Consider the following 18,157-nt stretch of genomic DNA (forward strand, 5'->3'; position numbering starts at 1 on the left):
CTGCGGTGGATTGTGGCTGTCTGAGATGCGGACTGTTTGATCTTGGGGCGGTGCCTTTTCGCCAGGCTCCTTGTTTTAAAAAAAAAACACCCCAAAACGCTCGGTTGTAAGAGAAGAGGGGGATTTAAAGCCCAACACAGCGACAAGGCGCGGCTTAGTCCGGCTGTCTGGATCAAACATGGGCGTAATAATGAAGGAGTATCGGAGCGGTCACGTCGAAAGATGCGCATCCTGGCGGAGCAGGGGGCGAGCTAGGTGGTACCACGGCGAGGAGAGCGACGCCGCGGAGGCTGCGCTGGTGCTCGTGTTCCGGTTTGCATGATGCTGAGCACCGAATAACGAGCCGTGCGCTCAGTGTGGATTCGCGCTTTTCCCCTTCACCTCGGTGTCGGAGACGCAGCCGGCACCGCAACCCCCCCCCCCCCCCCCCCCCGTTGCTGCGCGTTTGGCGCAATGTTGGCTGAAGGTTGATCGGCCAAAATCGATTTGCGCAGAAGCGGCGCACAGAATGCCGACGCGTTCACCTTTCTAGACGTGGGTGTTGGTGGACGGACGGGCTCTCCACAAAAGCTCCGCAGATGTCATATTGCAGCAAAAAACAAAACCCCCCAAAAAAGCTGTGGCATGACGGACTGCCCCGGTGGCGTGTTTTGCAACCGCATCCCTGCGTCCTCGACCTCTTGCAGCAGGTCCCCCCCCCCCAACACACACACACACACAGAGGCGTGCCGCAGCATCTGCCAAGATGCAGCACGGGCCCACCCGTAGTGCACCATTTCACAGGCAGCGCTTGTATCGCAGCTCCACAAAGGCTGCACCTCTCTGTACCAGTGCTGTCCGGACAATAAGATGACAGAGGACAGGCTGGCAGGAGAAGCAGAGGGATGTGTTGCTGTGTGGCGAGGCCCGCTCTCCTTCACTTAAAAGAATGGTATCTTGTGCAGCAGCTCACACTGTGTGTGTGTGTGTGGTTTCTAACAGTGACTTCTTAGAGATAATGAACGCTTTTCTATGAGCTTACTCTCTGTTTTACTTTTCGATTCGGATTTGTTGTCACATTTCTATACTTTTCCTCCAAAAATATGACTTGTCTTGTATTTTCTGAGAGTTGTGTCTGTTTGCTGTTATTAACAAGGCCTCTCCTGCCGGCAGCAGCCTCAGTGTGAGCCCAGGCTGCGTGGGGTAGTGGTTGTGTTTAATAGTAGCGAGAGCAAGATCAGTGGGAGCTACTTTTTCTACATCAGCCTCAACTCCCTAGAGTCAACAAGTAAGCTGTCAGCGTGTTTAAAGGCCAGGCTGAGTGCTGCTCCCTAAGACCAGGCTGTAGTGGTAATGCCAGAGGGGAGGTGGGGGGGCGGGCTCCACCCCTTCCGATTTATGCCGAGTCAGAGAGAGAGAGAGAGAGCTGCCCCTCACCCAGCCAGTCTCTCTGCAGCACTGGGCAGCGGGGTGTGTCTGCTGCCTCGCCCATCATTTGAGGGGAATCCCTTGCCACTGCAGACATGGTAACCGCCCTGGTGGCAACGGAACCAAATAACCGGGATCACAGAACACGACACTGCACCCGTCGCCAGGAGGGCCGTGACGCTTCAGGCTCAGGAGCCAGGCCCAACCAAAATGAACAATAACGTTGCTGGACTTCTGTTACTGTATTTTCACCACTGCCTGCCTGTAAGATTAGAATAAAGCAGATGTCTGGGCAGCATGTCTCACTATCAAAGTATGTTTTTTTTTTTTTACACAGCATCAATAATCTAGTCCCTCATTTAAGGAGAAATCGGGGACAAAGAGAAATCATCTTTACTGAAGAACATAGAAGTTATTCTCATTATCTGGGACGGTAGCTAGAAATCTGAAAGTAAGGCTTTGGACTGTTTCATACCAGCAGTAAATGAGAGACAAGTTTAGTTCTTTTTTTATTATTTGTCTGAATTTTCACATCCATTAAATCTCTGTTCCAGCAGAGAGTCATTAACGGGTCTCTCATGTTTTTCCAAATTCATTTTTAGGAGCCGGGTGTGACATCACAGGTTTGAAAGCAGCCTTAAGTTCTGCCTGTCCTCTTTCTGTCTGCCGGGGACAGCTATGAGCGATCAGTCACTGATCAGAGATGCAGACCCAGTTGCCTGCAAACTTTTATTTTGAAGTGTTTCTGTTGTGCGTTCTCCTTTTTAATTTGTAGAGAGCAACATTGGCTGTGTGTGTGGGTCTCCGGTGATTCTATTAGCCGTGGACCAAGAGACATGAACTGAAAATGAGGTTGTTTTAATGAAAGCTTTTGGCTATAAATGATTCAGATGGGATGTTAAAAGCCAGTGAAATTCACAAAAACATTTGTGCTCTGCGCACCAAAAATGTGCTACCTCTTAGCAACTGAAAACGTCCGACTCTCAATTACTGTGGATGAAGATGAAGATGATGCCATCACAAAATTGCCCCAGAGTCAAAATCCTTTACCTGGAGAGCCTTACATTAGCGTACATACATACTCCCCATTTAACCCACGTAACTAATGCCTATACCTTACGATCCATGTCTTGGGATGTAGTATTTCTTGGCTAATGAAGATGTGCTCATAGTGCATAGAAAACAGAAATTTTGCTATTATTTGTTGCCGAAACCTGTACTGTACAGTGTACAGTGCGCTACTGCCATGTATAGTTATACTGATTTCAAAATGCCTGCTCTGTTTAAGTACATGCAGTTGACCATTGATGATGAATTTGTTTTTTTTTTAAGGAGTCATTTTCCAGAGTGACTGTAAATACTGAATATTCATGTGTAAAGACCTCAGTACTACAGTATGCATATGTAATGAAACTATTACATCATAGTATCCACCAGGGCACACTGCCTCGGCCCTTTGACGTAGTAATGATTCATTCTTAAAGGCCGGCCTAATGAACCAATGAACCACCAGATTCAATTTAAGAAAAATGCATTCAGAGTGTTGGAAGAATGTTACATGTTTTTCACCAGTGTCATATAAAAAAAAGACCATGCATGTTGAAGCCCATTCACTTCAAACCGTACGCATTGATTTTCTGATTGAGATTTTTTTAAACAAGCTTTTTCTGCCTTATGGGCCGCCGTTGCTTCCCCTTCATTTTCATTCACCATGAAAATCAATCTTGTGGAGACAAAACAGAAATATATAGTTTTAATAATTCTGATAAAAAAGAAGAAAGTAAAATTGTCATTCTGCTAAATATGTTTTCATTCTGTTAAAAGGATGCCATTACATGTTGAATCTCCGTTTGAAGAATGAAAAAGCCAGCATGCCATTTTGGAGGAACCTTAATTCTTGCAAGAAAAAAAACCCAAACAAATTTCTAAATGTCAAGTTATTCTTTCAAGCTCTTGAAGCAGCAGAGTCAAACGCCGCCTGTCTGCAAGCCACACAAGGTTTATGCTCCTTTCATGCAGACCCGGGTATGAATGCTTTACGAAGCGTGTGTTTGACCCGATTCAACTGATAGCGCTTTCACAAGTTAATCCCTGAGCGTCGCTGTTCACAGAGATACAAGATAATACAAGTGACCGCGAAACACAGAGTTACACAGAGTTAGATTACATTAAGTAACTACACGACGAGGGTTGAGTTTCAGTTTCAGTTCACTCTCTCTCTCTTATTTTAAAACTAGCCAGCTCACACATAAAGGTTCAAAGTGATATTGGCTGAATCCCATTCCTGTTCACCAAAAGTGGGCTGTGTCCACCTCATGTTTGATCCCGTTTGGGATGATGCGTGTTGCCCCAGTCAGATCAACCACAGATGTGGGTAATACCCTCTTTACAGATCCCAGAATCTGACAACCTGGGTCGCATAGCGATGGCAGCTAAGAGACAGCTTTTGTCCTGGTCCGTAGTTTATACAATGCTGTCCCACCATTTACCAGTCGATCTACATCCCAACCCTCACCTATGGCCGTGAGCTTTGGGTAGTGACCGACAGAGTGGGTGTCTGGGCTCAGCCTGCGAGACAGAGTAAGGAGCTCAGACATCCGGAGGGAGCTTGGAGGAGAGCCGCTGCTCCTTTACGTTGAAAGGCACCATTTGAGGTGATTCAGGCATCTGATCAGGATGCTTCCTAACCCTAACCCCTCCCTTCCAAAATCTCTAATTTTGTGGTCAGGGTCTGTTAGAGCTGTTGTCCTGAAAAGGGCTCACTTTCATACACATGCTAACTGTTCTTATTGGACCAAGTGACCATAGCCAGTAGGATGTGCTGATTTGACTCCATTATTTTGAATTAGCTTTGACACACACACACACACACACACACACACACACACACACACACACACACACACACCTCCTATTGGAGAGCGTACTTCTTTGTCTTAGGGAGTGCATGGCACAGAGAGCCAGGGCCTCCATCACATTTAATGAACTGAATGCATTATTCTCCCTTGGACGTCCGTTCAATGCATTAACAGATGCATTGTGCTGCAGCTGCCCCATACATTGAATGTATGTTTAATACATATTGACTGTACTATATAGTGTTTGCTGCATTGGATAAAGAAATATTTTCTTCAAAAATGGTAGACACAAATGTCCATGTGTGTGAACAGAATAGCTAATTATTATCTGACTGCCTTCATGAGTGATTTTAAGATAAAATCAGATGTGTATTGGCGTTGGGTTACAGTACAGATACAGTATGGGCCATACAATCTGTACCAGTAGTGAGATCCCGCTGGACCCAACATAAACGTTGCGGGTAATGCACTGACAATATGACTTTTATTATTGGGCCTAACGATGCATAAAATGCATTTGCATGCATACATTTTAATTCATTGCGAAGACAGCTACACATTTATTAATCTCTGATCCAAATCTGTAAACAAAAAACACCATCACTGCTACTCTCAAGTCTGACACTCCAGCGTCTGATTTGTCTGTTGCTATGGGAAACAGGGACTTGATCCATAATATTTTTTTTTATCCAGTTTTAATTCTCACTGCTTAAAGCAAACTCCATGGGCTACCTGTGTCTTATATTTGCTGCAGGACACATTTTCAGTAGAAAACATTGTTCATGTGCGAGTGATTGAAATCTCCATAGGAGTGGGTGTCAGTGGGATGGTGCATCTTGTGGGAGGTATCAAGATCAAATGAGATGTATAGTCTCAAAATGTGAGTAGGAGATTTTTTCTAAATTTATATATATATGAAAATGGGGATCTTCTCTCAGTCACAATTTCCTGTTTTCTAGTTCATCCTCATCATCTTCATTGTTGAGTTTTTGTCCAGGCTGCGCTGGAAGCATCAAACTTGTACTTCTTTATTTCTGAAGTATGAACGTACTTCTGAACCTCAGTCCAATTATGAATGCAGCCAATGTCATCTCAGGACATTTCAGGATGTCCTGAAATGAGTCTTGACTCAGTGGTGAGTCACAAAGGCACTACGAAACAAACGCCCACCTTACCCACCCACACGCACTATAATCAGGTTCATTTCACAGCATCCAAGATCCTTACTTAACATTTGCAGCAGTGTGTGCGAGACTTGAACCAAGTGATATCCCCCCTCCAAGTTCAACAGCACCCTATTATCTTGCAGGATCACTCAGTTGGTATGACGTCTGCTTTTCCTTTTGCCTACTCACTATCAAAGAGTGCAGTGACAGTTCAAAGGAAAGGAAGGACAGCTAAAAAAAAAGAAGGAATAAGTAGAGAGTATTCAAGTAGCTCCTTAGAACTTAGGTACTTAGAACATCTTCTCAGTGTGGAGTGTGAAAACATGAAGAGAAAGGTGTCTGCTTTTAGGAGATTCACATTTCTTGTCCAGGTGTTGCCTCTTACATAAACACTACATTTATTTAAACCTAATAGCCAAATAATCCAAAGTATTATCCCCCTCTTTAGTCTTTCTGTTATTGAGAATGACACTATATATAGCACTATATATATATTTATAGCACCTGCTGCAACCATTGGGGACAGTGGTGTCAAGATCCCACATGTTAAAGCCCAGCTCATCAGCTAGTCAGTATTAAAGCTGCCCTGTGGAGTTTTCTTGTAAACAAAGTTTCTGTTTACATTCAGTGTTTCTTACTAAACCGCTTTGTGTGTCCATGAGGTCTAACAAACACGCTGAGTACGTTTCCTTCCTCATTAAACATTTACGATGCCATTTAAAAATTATAAATTAAATCATGCATTGTTTACATTCATGTTTGCTTGCCAGCAGTCTTCGTTGGCACAGTGCTACATTTCTGCACGGCCACCAACTGTCGAGCTGGTCGAGCGGATGTGAATTGCAACTGCCCGCGTGCACTCTTGTACACGATAGAAACACTCGTAAAAACATTGCCCCATAGCATTGACTAGTGGTCAAAAACTCCACGGGGCCCCTGCAAGTGATACAGCTGCTCAGTGCAGCTGTAAATGTGGCCATTACAGAGGGCTCCAGCAGCAAAACAAAAAAATGCACGGTTGTCCAGGAGAAGTTAAACCTGGCTCAACTTTTGCCGCAACACAATGCAACGTCATCCGGCAAGGCGCCGCAGTGGCCAGTCACATATGTGTAAGCGCACATTCTGAGAAGATTACTTTGTCATGTGAACGCTGTATTTCCACCATTTACATGGAAATTGTTCAGACAAAAGAAAATAATTCTCACTGTGATAACTTTTAAGAGTTGTAAAATCCTTCTCTTTTGGTGTCTGATATACTAGACTTCCTGGGTTATATTTCATCGCCCCACCAGTACCTGAAGCAACACGCCCCCACCAACACAGCCCCTCGCATTCTTTTTAATTTAACGCCCACTTACTCCTATGTTCAAAATCTTCTCCTTCAGCATTCAAATGACATTCTATTCATAGGTAGATCGGATGAGATGAGAAGTTCCTGCCACCATCCAGTCCCCACAGATGTTGAATAATTATGAAATAGTCTTATATGGGAGTCACAGTCCTCAGTGTCCCATTCCTTCCTTAATACTGTAGTAGTGAATAAGTATGACAGTGACACGGTTACCAGAGCACGGTAAAGCTATCTAGGTAAAACTAGCATGGTCAGCAAGGACTCTGGGGCAAACAAGGACTCTGTTCTCCATCTTTGTGGGTTTTAAGGATCCAGGGCTTTACTGAACACTGTGGACCTGTGGAAAATATATTTTTTAATTTCTCCCCGATTTTGATTTTGGCTCGGCTCTTGTGTTTATCGTGTTCCGTCTTCTTAGTTCATGGAGTGAAATGTCACTTGACGCCACATTTCATGTTTGTAGACGAATGGCAGAAGTTGTTGTTTTATTGCTTTGGCACCACGATGAGGGTTATTTGTTTGGGATTTCATGCCCCTGAATGAGGTTACAGGATTATTACAGACCTGGAAAGTATGAAAAGACTGATTTTGGCATGATCGGGACAGCTAGAAGACGGACCAACCCTGAAAACACAAGTGTGAAACGTCAGCCTGCGACAGTCTGTGGCCAAGTTTTAGTAATGCTGTCATTGTTAGTAACACTACTTGTCAATACAAGATGAGTCTGCAGTGCCTTCAAAACTGTGATCTGGAAATGACAAATTTAAAGAATATAATAGGTAGAATACAATAATGTATAGCAGGTAACCATTAATGTAAACAGATACGTGTATATTATTGTATTCAGTCACATCTGTAATTGTCTTGTGCTGTCATAGAAGTGAATTGGGAGGTGCTATCATAACCCACATTTGACCTCTGAGGCAGAACACATCTGCCTTTGACAACAACAGCTAAGTAGGAAAACATGTAGGCTGAACGCGACAGTCTTGCGCTGTACACCCATTTTATTTATTTTTTATTAAGCCATTATTTACTCAGTAATATTTGATGCATGTACCAGCATTTTTTTAATCACAGCAGATTACTAACAGAGAGGCCCCAGCTTGCATTAATTAGTGTATGGCCCCTCCTCTATACCAGTCCAGTAGCATAATTAGGTCTGCGCATCTTTCTCATTCCTTTTGAGTGTTCAACCCTTCATGTGTCTTATTTTTTGAAGCTCCCTCTCCACCACCATTACTAAGACACACACACACGCACTGCCTTGCATTCCCCTATTCACACCACCGGTGACGTCAGGTAGTCCACGGCGCCTTTGTGCTCCGCTGCCTGAAAGAGGGTCGGCGGGAGAGGGGGTTGTCACATCAGGTTAGGAGAGACTGGGGAGTGGAGGGAAAAGACAGAAGGAAAGTGTGGAACAGGAAGAAAAATGGGGAGCTGTGTGGGACTGTGGCAAGCCTTCATTACGTGAATTGTAATCCATTAAATGGAAATGGAAGGCGGCAGGCACTGCGGTCTAACCCAGCCCCTACATAGGCCCAACACATCCTCTCTCTCTCTCTCTCAGCCCTGCAGCTCTTACTGTGTCTCTCCTGTGGATATTAATGGCCATGCAGAGAGCTGTCAAAGAGGAAATTATTGATTGTCCTGCCTGGCGTTTGTTTGTATTAACACTCAGTTGTTTGGAAGTTTGACTGCCTTGTGCAAGTATGAGTCACGAGAGAGCAGGCGCGATTGATGAGCTTTATGGGTAGACAGAGCTCTATTGTCATCCCTGCACCACGGCTTCCGTCAGGGCTTTCTGCTCACCCTGCAGCCTTCTGAAACAAAGGCTGCCATGTTTTTACAGACGTGCTGTTTAGGCCTTGTTTTTCTGACCTCTCTTTCTGACCCGTTGCTCCAACGCTGACCTACTCTGCTGGTTGCATTTGCTGTAGGTCAGACACTCGTTTACACTAATTGTAATTTAATGGGCTATGGTATAGAGCGGTATAGAGCTGAGGCAGTGCTTCAGCAATGACTCATGTGGGCAGGGTGACTTTCTCCTGTGCTTGTAAGTGGGATCATTATGTAACGGATGTAATTTTATTGTTTGCCTGTCATCGTACTCTTCCAGTACGGAGGGCATTTTATTTATGACAGTTGTAAATTTTTACGACATCTTGTGTAGAAACACTCCTTAGTGAACAAGTACAAAAGTCTACAGTCCTGCTAGCGGCCCTCTAGGGCTGCACTGTTCATTAAAATGCAAAGTTGGGGACCAAAGGCATACCGATGGATTGGTTGTTGGAGCAACACTGCAGAAAAAGTCATGGGATAACCAAATTCCACCTAACATTTCCTTGCAATCTGACCACTAGTTCCCTTTTGCACCAAAGTCATCATCTGGTCTTAAGATGGCACCGGAGGAAAAGGGCCATGTAATGCCTGAAATGGGCAAAGACACCTAGGATGCTGGTGGTTTTTAGTACTTCTGATAATAATCTGCTTTCCAGATTTTGAGTACAAATTCTGACCTGGTATTGGCTTCAGAACAAAACAAGAATCAGTAAGATTCATCCTCATGACCACGAGGCTAAAGCCATGCTAGCAGCATTCAGCAACATTTGCTAATGAGCCCCGAACATACAGCTAAGGCTAATGGGAATGTCATTAGTTTTGCAGGTATTTGGACCAATTAAAATGTTACCTGATTATGACACATTGTCTGGGAACCATGAATGTCCGCACAACATTGTGTGCCAATCCATCCAATAGATGCCAAGATATTTCACTGAATAAGTGGAATATTTGACCTTCTGCTTCATTTGTGTCTTTTACTGGGCCATGCGGACGGCATTGCTAGGACTGACTGTCAGTGTATGAGTTGGCTGAAAGGTGTGAGATATGAAAAGGCTTGTTGCACGTATCCCCACCCACAGTCCTACAGCTCTCTCCATACCATCAGCCATGTCAGTGTCATTGCCATTAGCAGCTTGTGGCCGGTGTCTCCAGCAGAGATATTATGGCTCTCACAAACAAGGCAGATTTTGCAGTCGCCTTGGAAACAGGAGATTGCATCACTGATTGCTCTTTGCCCTGCACTCCCTTCCTTTAATAGTTCAAGTAATCTTATTAAAGGCGACAGTCAGGTCTGTTGAACTGAACTGTTGCTTTCGTATCACTGAGCGTGAAAGATGGGTGTAGATGCATATCAGGACTTGTATGCAGAGAATGAGTTCATCAGATGAACACACGATTAGTCATATTAGTTTGTGTGAATAGGGACTGTAGTAACAACTGGAACAGAGATTAGCAGCTACTGTGCGAGTCCCACCAAAGCAGAGTGGCACAGCTGCTAGCTCATAGTGACTGTGATGCACCTCAGAGGTCACAGGTTTAAGCTTTTCTGTCCTTGAGCAAGACGCTGAGGCTCAGCCATGTGACCTGTTAGTGCCTTTCCAACACTGCGGCAGCTGAGTGTGACCCCACTCGGGTGGTTAGGAGAAGACAAATAAGGTACACACACACACACACACAAACACAGCGAACAGATTTCCCTGCAATGAAACAGCAGAATGAGGCAAATCTTATCATTTGCAGCCACGCTACCATGGCTCTGTGGGTGACAATGTTAGTCCGTTGGCCGGTCCACCACTTTGGTCCAGACAGAAATATCGAATGGACGGATTGCCATGGAAGTTTGTACAGACATTCATGCTCCCCAGAAGATGAATCCCAATAACTTGGGTGATCCTCTTACTTTTCATCTAGCGCTACCAGCAAGTTTTCTCATATACTGTGAAATATTTCAACATCGACTAAATAGACAAAATTCTGTGCAGACATTTGTGGTTGCCAGATGATGTATCCTTTTGCTGTAACTCCACCATGAGGTTGACATGTGGTTTTGAGTGAAATGTCTATACATTTAAATGTCTCTATTTAAATATATGAGGAATACCACCTCAATCCCCTCAGTTTTAAACCCAGAATGTAGTTTTATGATGACCTATAAAGCATTCAGTCAGGGCATTGTGAAGAGCTGTTCCATGTGATCGGCCGGGGCCCCCTGCTTTTATACTCATGGAACCGAATTCTGTGCTGAAAAAGAAAGTAACAACAGGCTTTATACTCAAAAAAGGTCTGTAAAGATGCCTCTGCTGCACAGTCCCAGTGGGGTATAAAGGATTAAATCCTCCAGCCAGACACAGGCCTGTCGAAACAAAACAAAACCAGCTTTCAGAGCTGCGGACAGCCAATCAGGAGTCACCTCAGAGGATGATGTCAGTGAGCTGGAGGCGTGATTTACCCTGCTGGATGCAGCGACTGTTGCCTTGGGTGTAGCAGAGTTTGTCCGGAGGCATCTGTCGTAGCTTTGTATTTCTTTGCTTATGTTGTCCAGCACCTTGTGATTGCTGTAGTATGACATGTGCACTGAGGATTCAATTGTTTTGTCATCCTTTGTAGCATGTCACAGTTTATAACTATCCCATTGTCAGCTGTTGAATGACATGTCTCCACATATTTGACTTTAATATGACAACTGAACAAAAAGACATGCTAAGGCCTGCATATTTTTCTTCCTTTCTTGCTTCTTCAGGTCACAGAGCTGAATGAAGCACTATCCAATGAGGAGAGGAACCTGCTCTCTGTGGCCTACAAGAACGTGGTTGGGGCGAGGCGTTCATCCTGGCGCGTCATCTCCAGCATTGAGCAGAAGACATCGGCCGACGGTAACGAGAAGAAGATCGAGATGGTGCGGGCCTACCGGGAAAAGATCGAGAAGGAGCTGGAGGCCGTCTGCCAGGACGTGCTCAACCTCCTCGACAACTTCCTGATCAAGAACTGCAACGAAACGCAGCATGAGAGCAAGGTGTTCTACCTGAAGATGAAGGGCGACTACTACCGCTACCTGGCCGAGGTGGCCACGGGGGAGAAGAGAGCCTCGGTGGTGGAGTCCTCCGAGAAGTCCTACAGCGAGGCCCACGAGATCAGCAAGGAGCACATGCAGCCCACCCACCCCATCCGCCTGGGCCTGGCTCTCAACTACTCCGTCTTCTACTATGAGATCCAGAACGCCCCGGAGCAGGCATGCCACCTGGCCAAGACCGCCTTCGACGACGCCATCGCCGAGCTGGACACCCTCAACGAGGACTCCTACAAAGACTCCACTCTCATCATGCAGCTGCTACGAGACAACTTGACGCTGTGGACGAGCGACCAGCAGGACGACGAGGGAGGAGAGGGCAACAATTAAAGAGTCCGAAACCTCATTCTGCCAAAACAACACAACACGCGCGCTCACAAATGATGACAAAATAATAATACTAGTTCAAAAGTTCTTAGAAATTAAAAAAAAAAAAAGGGGAGGGGGGGTGGGGTGTAACATCGGCGGCCAATTCAGCCAATGGTACTAACACGGCTGCTGTTCTTTATTTTTCAACAAATTAAAAGTGAAAAAAAAAAAGAGTAGGAGGAGGGAGGACAATTTTAGTTTGAGAAATAACCTACGATTAAAAAAATAAATAAAAGAGTGAAACCCCCTCCTTGGTAGCCTCTGCAGCATTTGCCAAAATACCACTTTAGAAGCAAGAGGTATGTCATTCATTACAGTGTGACGATACCTTCACACTGGCAGAGACTGGTCTTATCGCGCAAATGAAGCTGAGCTGTCTTATTGTATTTGGTGAGGGGAGCGTTCAGAAATGGAGTTTCGATGCTTGAGCAACAAGAAAATTAGAGTCACCTTGAATGTCACGGCCTTTGCTTCTAGTGAGAGAGAAAGGCAGAGAGAGTGAGAGGGCAGATGGGTTACAGGGACGAAGACGAGCTTTTTAGGGGGTGTCGAACTTCATCGTGTGACGTCAAACGTACCGACACCTTTAGTTGCACCACACTACGACCATTGAGTGAATAGCAGGTTTGTCTCTGTTATTGAGGATAACATTAAAAAAAAAAGTTTTTTTTTTGTTTGCTTTGTGTCAGGTATGTGTCCAGCTCCGTCAAACAGTCATACTGTAACTAAAAATACCAATTCATGAAGTAAACTTAGTGCAGCTTGTCCCTCTCATGTGCTGATGTGCTTTATTAAAGAAATTAACTGTTTTTGGACACCTAATTCTTACTGTCAGTATTGTCGTTAGTATAACAACTCCTATTGGCTCCTGATATTTGTAGGAAACGATTTGAATCTCAGAAATCCAGATAGCAAAATAAAAACGAATGGAAACGTTTGAAAAAGAAAAACATGTCCACCCTAATTATGCTACCTTCATAACAATCAGTAGGATCTCTGAGGCGGCACCTGGAACCACAGACTTGATTAGTGAACTAAGTATAATTTGTGGACAGAGCACATGCAATGTTAAGTGGAATCTCTAAAAGCAGATTTGAGGTTTGTGGATTTACTTTGTCTTCAGTTTCTTCTTGGTCAAGAAATGCACTTGCCTATTATACTGTTTCTTCAGTGTAAGATGATAACTGCTCCAATATTCTCCATAATACAATATTGTGCATGCTGGTGATGTATTTATACAGTAGCTTCAATTTATTAACTTATACTGTAGATGTTATGTATTCATATGAACATGGAATTACTAGACCTTAATCGGATTATTTTCTATTTATTTTCTTTTTATTGCGATTGTTAGCTAGACTTTATTTTAATCTGTGTTTTCTTTACTCCATTTGCTGAAGTACGCTATACCAAAACAGTGATTGTTAACAATAAATTGATCTGTTACGGACATCGCAATGGTGACATGCAATTCTTGGTAAGGGTGACTAAAAGTGAAGGGAACACATTGGCTTGTGATGTTTGACAGTGTGTCAGCAGTGGACACGGTGGGTTCAGTGAGTTCAGTTTCAGGTGTTCTTTCATGTATTAGTCCTTTGGCAGTAACACAAATACTGTAGATAAAATAAAATGGTAAAGCACTGCAAAATGATCCTGGCTACATATGGTGTACAACAAACACAACTAAATGAAGTCAAATAAAGTCTCTGGAAAATGGAAAATTCGGATTTTTCCGACTTTATTACAGATGCATTAACATCTAAGCAACATTTTAATGTAGGTTGTTTAGGTGGCGCTAATTTGAACTATTTTATAAACTGTTAGGGTAGTTAAAAGGTCCATGGTATTTTTCCTGATTAGACCAAGTGGGCGGGCACAGACTGGGCACTCTCATGCTCCCGTTAGTTTTGTTGCGGGACAAGTTACAACTTTATCATTCTTATTAGTACCAACCTCCAACCTGACTAGGTCTAATCAGCCACAATAATTGCATCACCCACCTCTGTGTGTGTGTGTGTGTGTGTGTGTGTGTGTGTGTGTGTGTGTGTGTGTGTGTGTGGAATAGAAAGTACAAAATTTCCCTCTGAAATGTAGTATTGAATAGTAGCATACACTGGAAATATTCAAGTAAAGTACAAATACCTCAGAATTGTACTTTCATGCAGTACTTGAGTGTATGTGCTTAGTTTCCGTCACTTGGTTCCAAATGCAGCTTTTAGCTAATGCTGTCTTAAAGTACCAGCATATGTGGCACTATCATTACAACACTGTGTAAGGAAGCACCAGTAGTTCATCAGCCCCTCGAGAGCAGATGCATTGAAGATCACTCGGCTCTGGCTAATGACTCCTTAAAACAGCAGAGAACAATTGTTTGGAAGCTCAAGCGTTCCTTAAAAGAAAAATATAGCATGTAAGTAGAAGCTTGAGAGCGCCTCTGCTCGGAGTGTTGTAACATTACCAGAGAAATTATATAACTGGAAGTCGCTGAAGTGTTATAAATCCTGAGGTTGCAAACAACTGTGCAAAACAGGCTTTATATCCTAAATAATATCCTATAATTACTGGATTGTCGGTCCATGGAAGCACTATAATTCATAAAAAAAAGCATCTCTGGCTCTCTTTAAAAGCTTGTTCTCTAACAAGAATATGAACTGTGACATGTCCAAACAGGCCAGGAGGCTCCACTAACCTGCAAACACAGACATCAGTGTATCTGTGATAAACACGCCTCAACTGACTAACCTAATTTGGTGGTCTAAGTTTTGCTTGAAGTCCTTCCTATCGTGAGACTGCTTGTCTGCATTCAAGTCGGCTTTACAATTGATGGACAAAGCATAATATAAACAAATGTAAAATACTGGCGAAAGAATGTCGCAGAATAAAGAAGAATATGTGCAATGTGCATTAATGTAACAAGACAATCCACAGCTGAGACTCACTGGATTCTCTCACCAGTGTTGGTTCATCAACGTCCCTGTAAATTAAATTCTACACAGAGAAAATAGACCCTTTTTTAAAAATCTTCGTTCAAACATGACTGCTGTTTCATGGGGAAAGACAAAGTAGTGTTGTGATCCAATTTTTGTCCCAAAAATACAATTTTAATAGACGGCCCTTATCTCTAATAAAAAAAGACAAAGAGTCTACAGCCATGGTAGCAGCTCTGTGACACTGTAGTGAGGCACAGTGGTGCTTCGAGCTAAATGCTAACATCAGCATGCAAACATCCTCACAATGACATTGCTAATATGCTGATGATACCGTTTACCATCTTAGTTTCACGTGTAAGTATGCTAACATTTGCTAATGGCCGGTTATTTGACATTTTGATGATTGGCATGAATGCCTGTACCAGATTCTAATCCATCCAATAGCTGCTGAGACCGTTCAAAACCACAAATGTCAAGCTCATGGTGGCTCTAGATGAAAAGTAAGGGGATCACCAAAGACAGTAAAACCTGTCCTCTGGGGACCATGAATGTCTGAACAAAACTGAAGGGCAATCCATGAAATAGTTGTTGATATATTTCAGTCTGAACCAAAGAGGTGGACAGACGGACAGACGGACAACGCCATCCCCGGAGCTGCTAGCATGGCTAACGAAGATGAGAGCTCAGTTACTTCTAGATGGAGATGTGGCACCATTAAGAAATATGCAACAAGGACAGTTTTAGTCCAACCGCAGAGTGCCTTGATCACTATGGAAACGGTAACGTCAAGTTGAAACAGACAGCCATCATCTCAGTAACGTACTGAATTCATGAGTCAGTCCATCAGGCTTTTGCATTATTCAGAAAACTGGACCAAGAGCAGGTGAAGACAACTATACTGTTCTTAGCATTGTCATCCCCATTTTCACATTCACTTTCCATGCAGGCAAGTGAACTGAAAAAGCAAAGCAAGCCTCGTCTTTCAGCACGATGAACATAAACATCATCAAACCAGGGACGACTGCGCTGCAACACTGGAAACTGATGTCAATCAAGAGCTACAATGTGATTAATGAATATCTTCAATCACTGAGGGAGAGCTTATTATTGAACAGCTGGTGAGTGCTAATTGGTTGGAAGGCAATCAACACTCTCACATACGATTGGACGACCCCTCCGGTCTAAGGTGTTGTCACCAGCCAATCCTGAGCTGTTGCTAAGGAAGAACAAAGGCACGCCACCTGCTCTCCATCAGCGCGCTGCTCAGAGGGCTGCAGTCTTCACACCCACTGAAGATGTCAGAGCTTTTGTGAATCTAATTCATCTTTTATGGTCAAATATTACATGTCAGTGTTTCATGAGTCTGCAGTGGCCCGGTTACAAGGTGCTAAGAGTTTGCTTAGATTAGATGTGGAAGATTAAACATCATTAAAAAGGGACAGTTAGCATTTAAAATGATTTATTGCAGTTTTCTTTACATATGCAAGCAAGTGCTTTTACAGCTACAGTTTTGATATGCATGGTATCACAAGCCGTGCTAATGCACATGATAATTTAGGCAAGGCTCTCATAACTTTGTCAAAAGTCCTCTCTGACTTGTCTTTTATGATGTTACCATAGCGCTGTACAGAAGGCAGGCTTTGTTTTGATTTACAGTTGCTAGAATATGATTTCAGTAAACCACAATGTAAACAGAGCCAGCAGTTGGAGTAATGCTGTTCTTCTAACAGTGGGGATCCTGGTGTAATCCCAGAATGCAGCTTTAATATCTATTTATTTATTATTCTTAATATCTGTCAAGTTTTGCTGTTTGTTTGTTTCAGCAGCAAAAGGACTAGAAAATTAGAAGAGAATCCGTCCGCATGTTGAGTGGTGTTTTAGGTCCATATGAGTTCTGCACTAAACTGAACATATATGCACATACATGCAAATAGGATGCGCCGAAAACATGAATGCATCAACAGTGAAGCTATGGAAACTGTAATGATATTATGGTATCATCCCCTTTTGGACTGTGAGTGTTGAAATTAGATAACTGTGTGTCTTTTTGACAGAAGACATTTTCAGAACCTCTTCGGAGGAGCCGGCTCTCTGCAGCCTGTCAGCCCGAGTGCAGGGAGGATGTAGAGATCTGAGAAGAGTCCAGTCAGCTGCCTGGTAGCAAACGACGCTTCACTCGAGGCACTTCCCTTGTTTAAGGTTTGGAGAGCTGCTGGATTGATGGGGATTGGCATGAATAATTTAGGCCTGCATTAAACTGGGAGGAAATGGTGACTCATGGGGGAGGAAAAGTTGAAATGCTAAGTGGTTTAGAGAGTGCTGCCTCTTCTTAAGGCAGTGTCTGCTTGGCTTCCATGAATAGCAGAGCTTCCACTAAGCTCACTGTGTCGCAGATACAAATGCTGATTACATATGGCAATGCATACATACATTATAAATGCATTCATAATGAATATAACGTTGACCACTCTCACACTCACGCACCATATCTTTTTTGTGTGTATCATACAGTCAAATGTTATAGGTAGCGTCACTACAGGTCTGGGACCATAGCGGAAAAACAGGACCAGTTCATGTGCGCCATCTACCCTGTGTAACTATACAACATGCTGGAGGCTCAGTGCATAGCAGAGCGCTCTATAAATAGATTTCCCCTGCAGCTTTGGAGTCAAGAGTGGAGTTAGTATGTGCATTAGTGGGCTGGCACGCAACGTGAATGACTGGAAGTTGACTGGGAGGAAGAAGAAGTGATGAAAACCACCAGCCACTCAGAACGTCACCAGTCGTGCCGCTACATCTTTCCCTTCATCCTGCACCGACCGATGATTCACTGAAGGGAGTTAAGCATTAACAAAAAAGAAATCATGTAGTTTGAGCTTCATACATGCAGCTGTGCAGCGCACTGATTGCAACAGGGACCTCGGCTGATATGGTTTGGTGATGTCATGGCCTCGTTCCTCTACTTACATCCTGACCATGTGTGTTCTTCTACCTATATGCGTCTTAGTACACATCCTAATCCTGTGAAAATGTGCGAGATGTTACGAAAATGAAGGCATTTTTCTTTACCAGCCTCGAGTGTCTCCCCTTTGATAACACAATTAGCCAGCCTTGTGGCGTTAGTTTGTCATTTACTGGTGAGAAAACAATGTTCAGGCACATCA

The 18,157-nt window shown here is 43.6% G+C and overlaps 1 protein-coding gene across 1 annotated transcript in view; it reads left to right on the forward strand.

Annotated features, from left to right (window-relative positions):
- Nucleotides 1–12,024, forward strand: part of ywhag1 (3-monooxygenase/tryptophan 5-monooxygenase activation protein, gamma polypeptide 1) — a 12,615-nt gene extending 591 nt beyond the window's left edge. Inside the window, exon 2 of the mRNA XM_070916719.1 lies at nucleotides 11,368–12,024. Within this exon, the coding sequence (XP_070772820.1) occupies nucleotides 11,368–12,024 (657 nt within the window). The remainder of the gene's footprint in view (nucleotides 1–11,367) is intronic.
- Nucleotides 12,025–18,157: the final 6,133 nt, after the last annotated feature.

Source organism: Enoplosus armatus, chromosome 13 (assembly GCF_043641665.1).
Source record: "Enoplosus armatus isolate fEnoArm2 chromosome 13, fEnoArm2.hap1, whole genome shotgun sequence".
Taxonomy (NCBI): Eukaryota; Metazoa; Chordata; class Actinopteri; order Centrarchiformes; family Enoplosidae; genus Enoplosus; species Enoplosus armatus.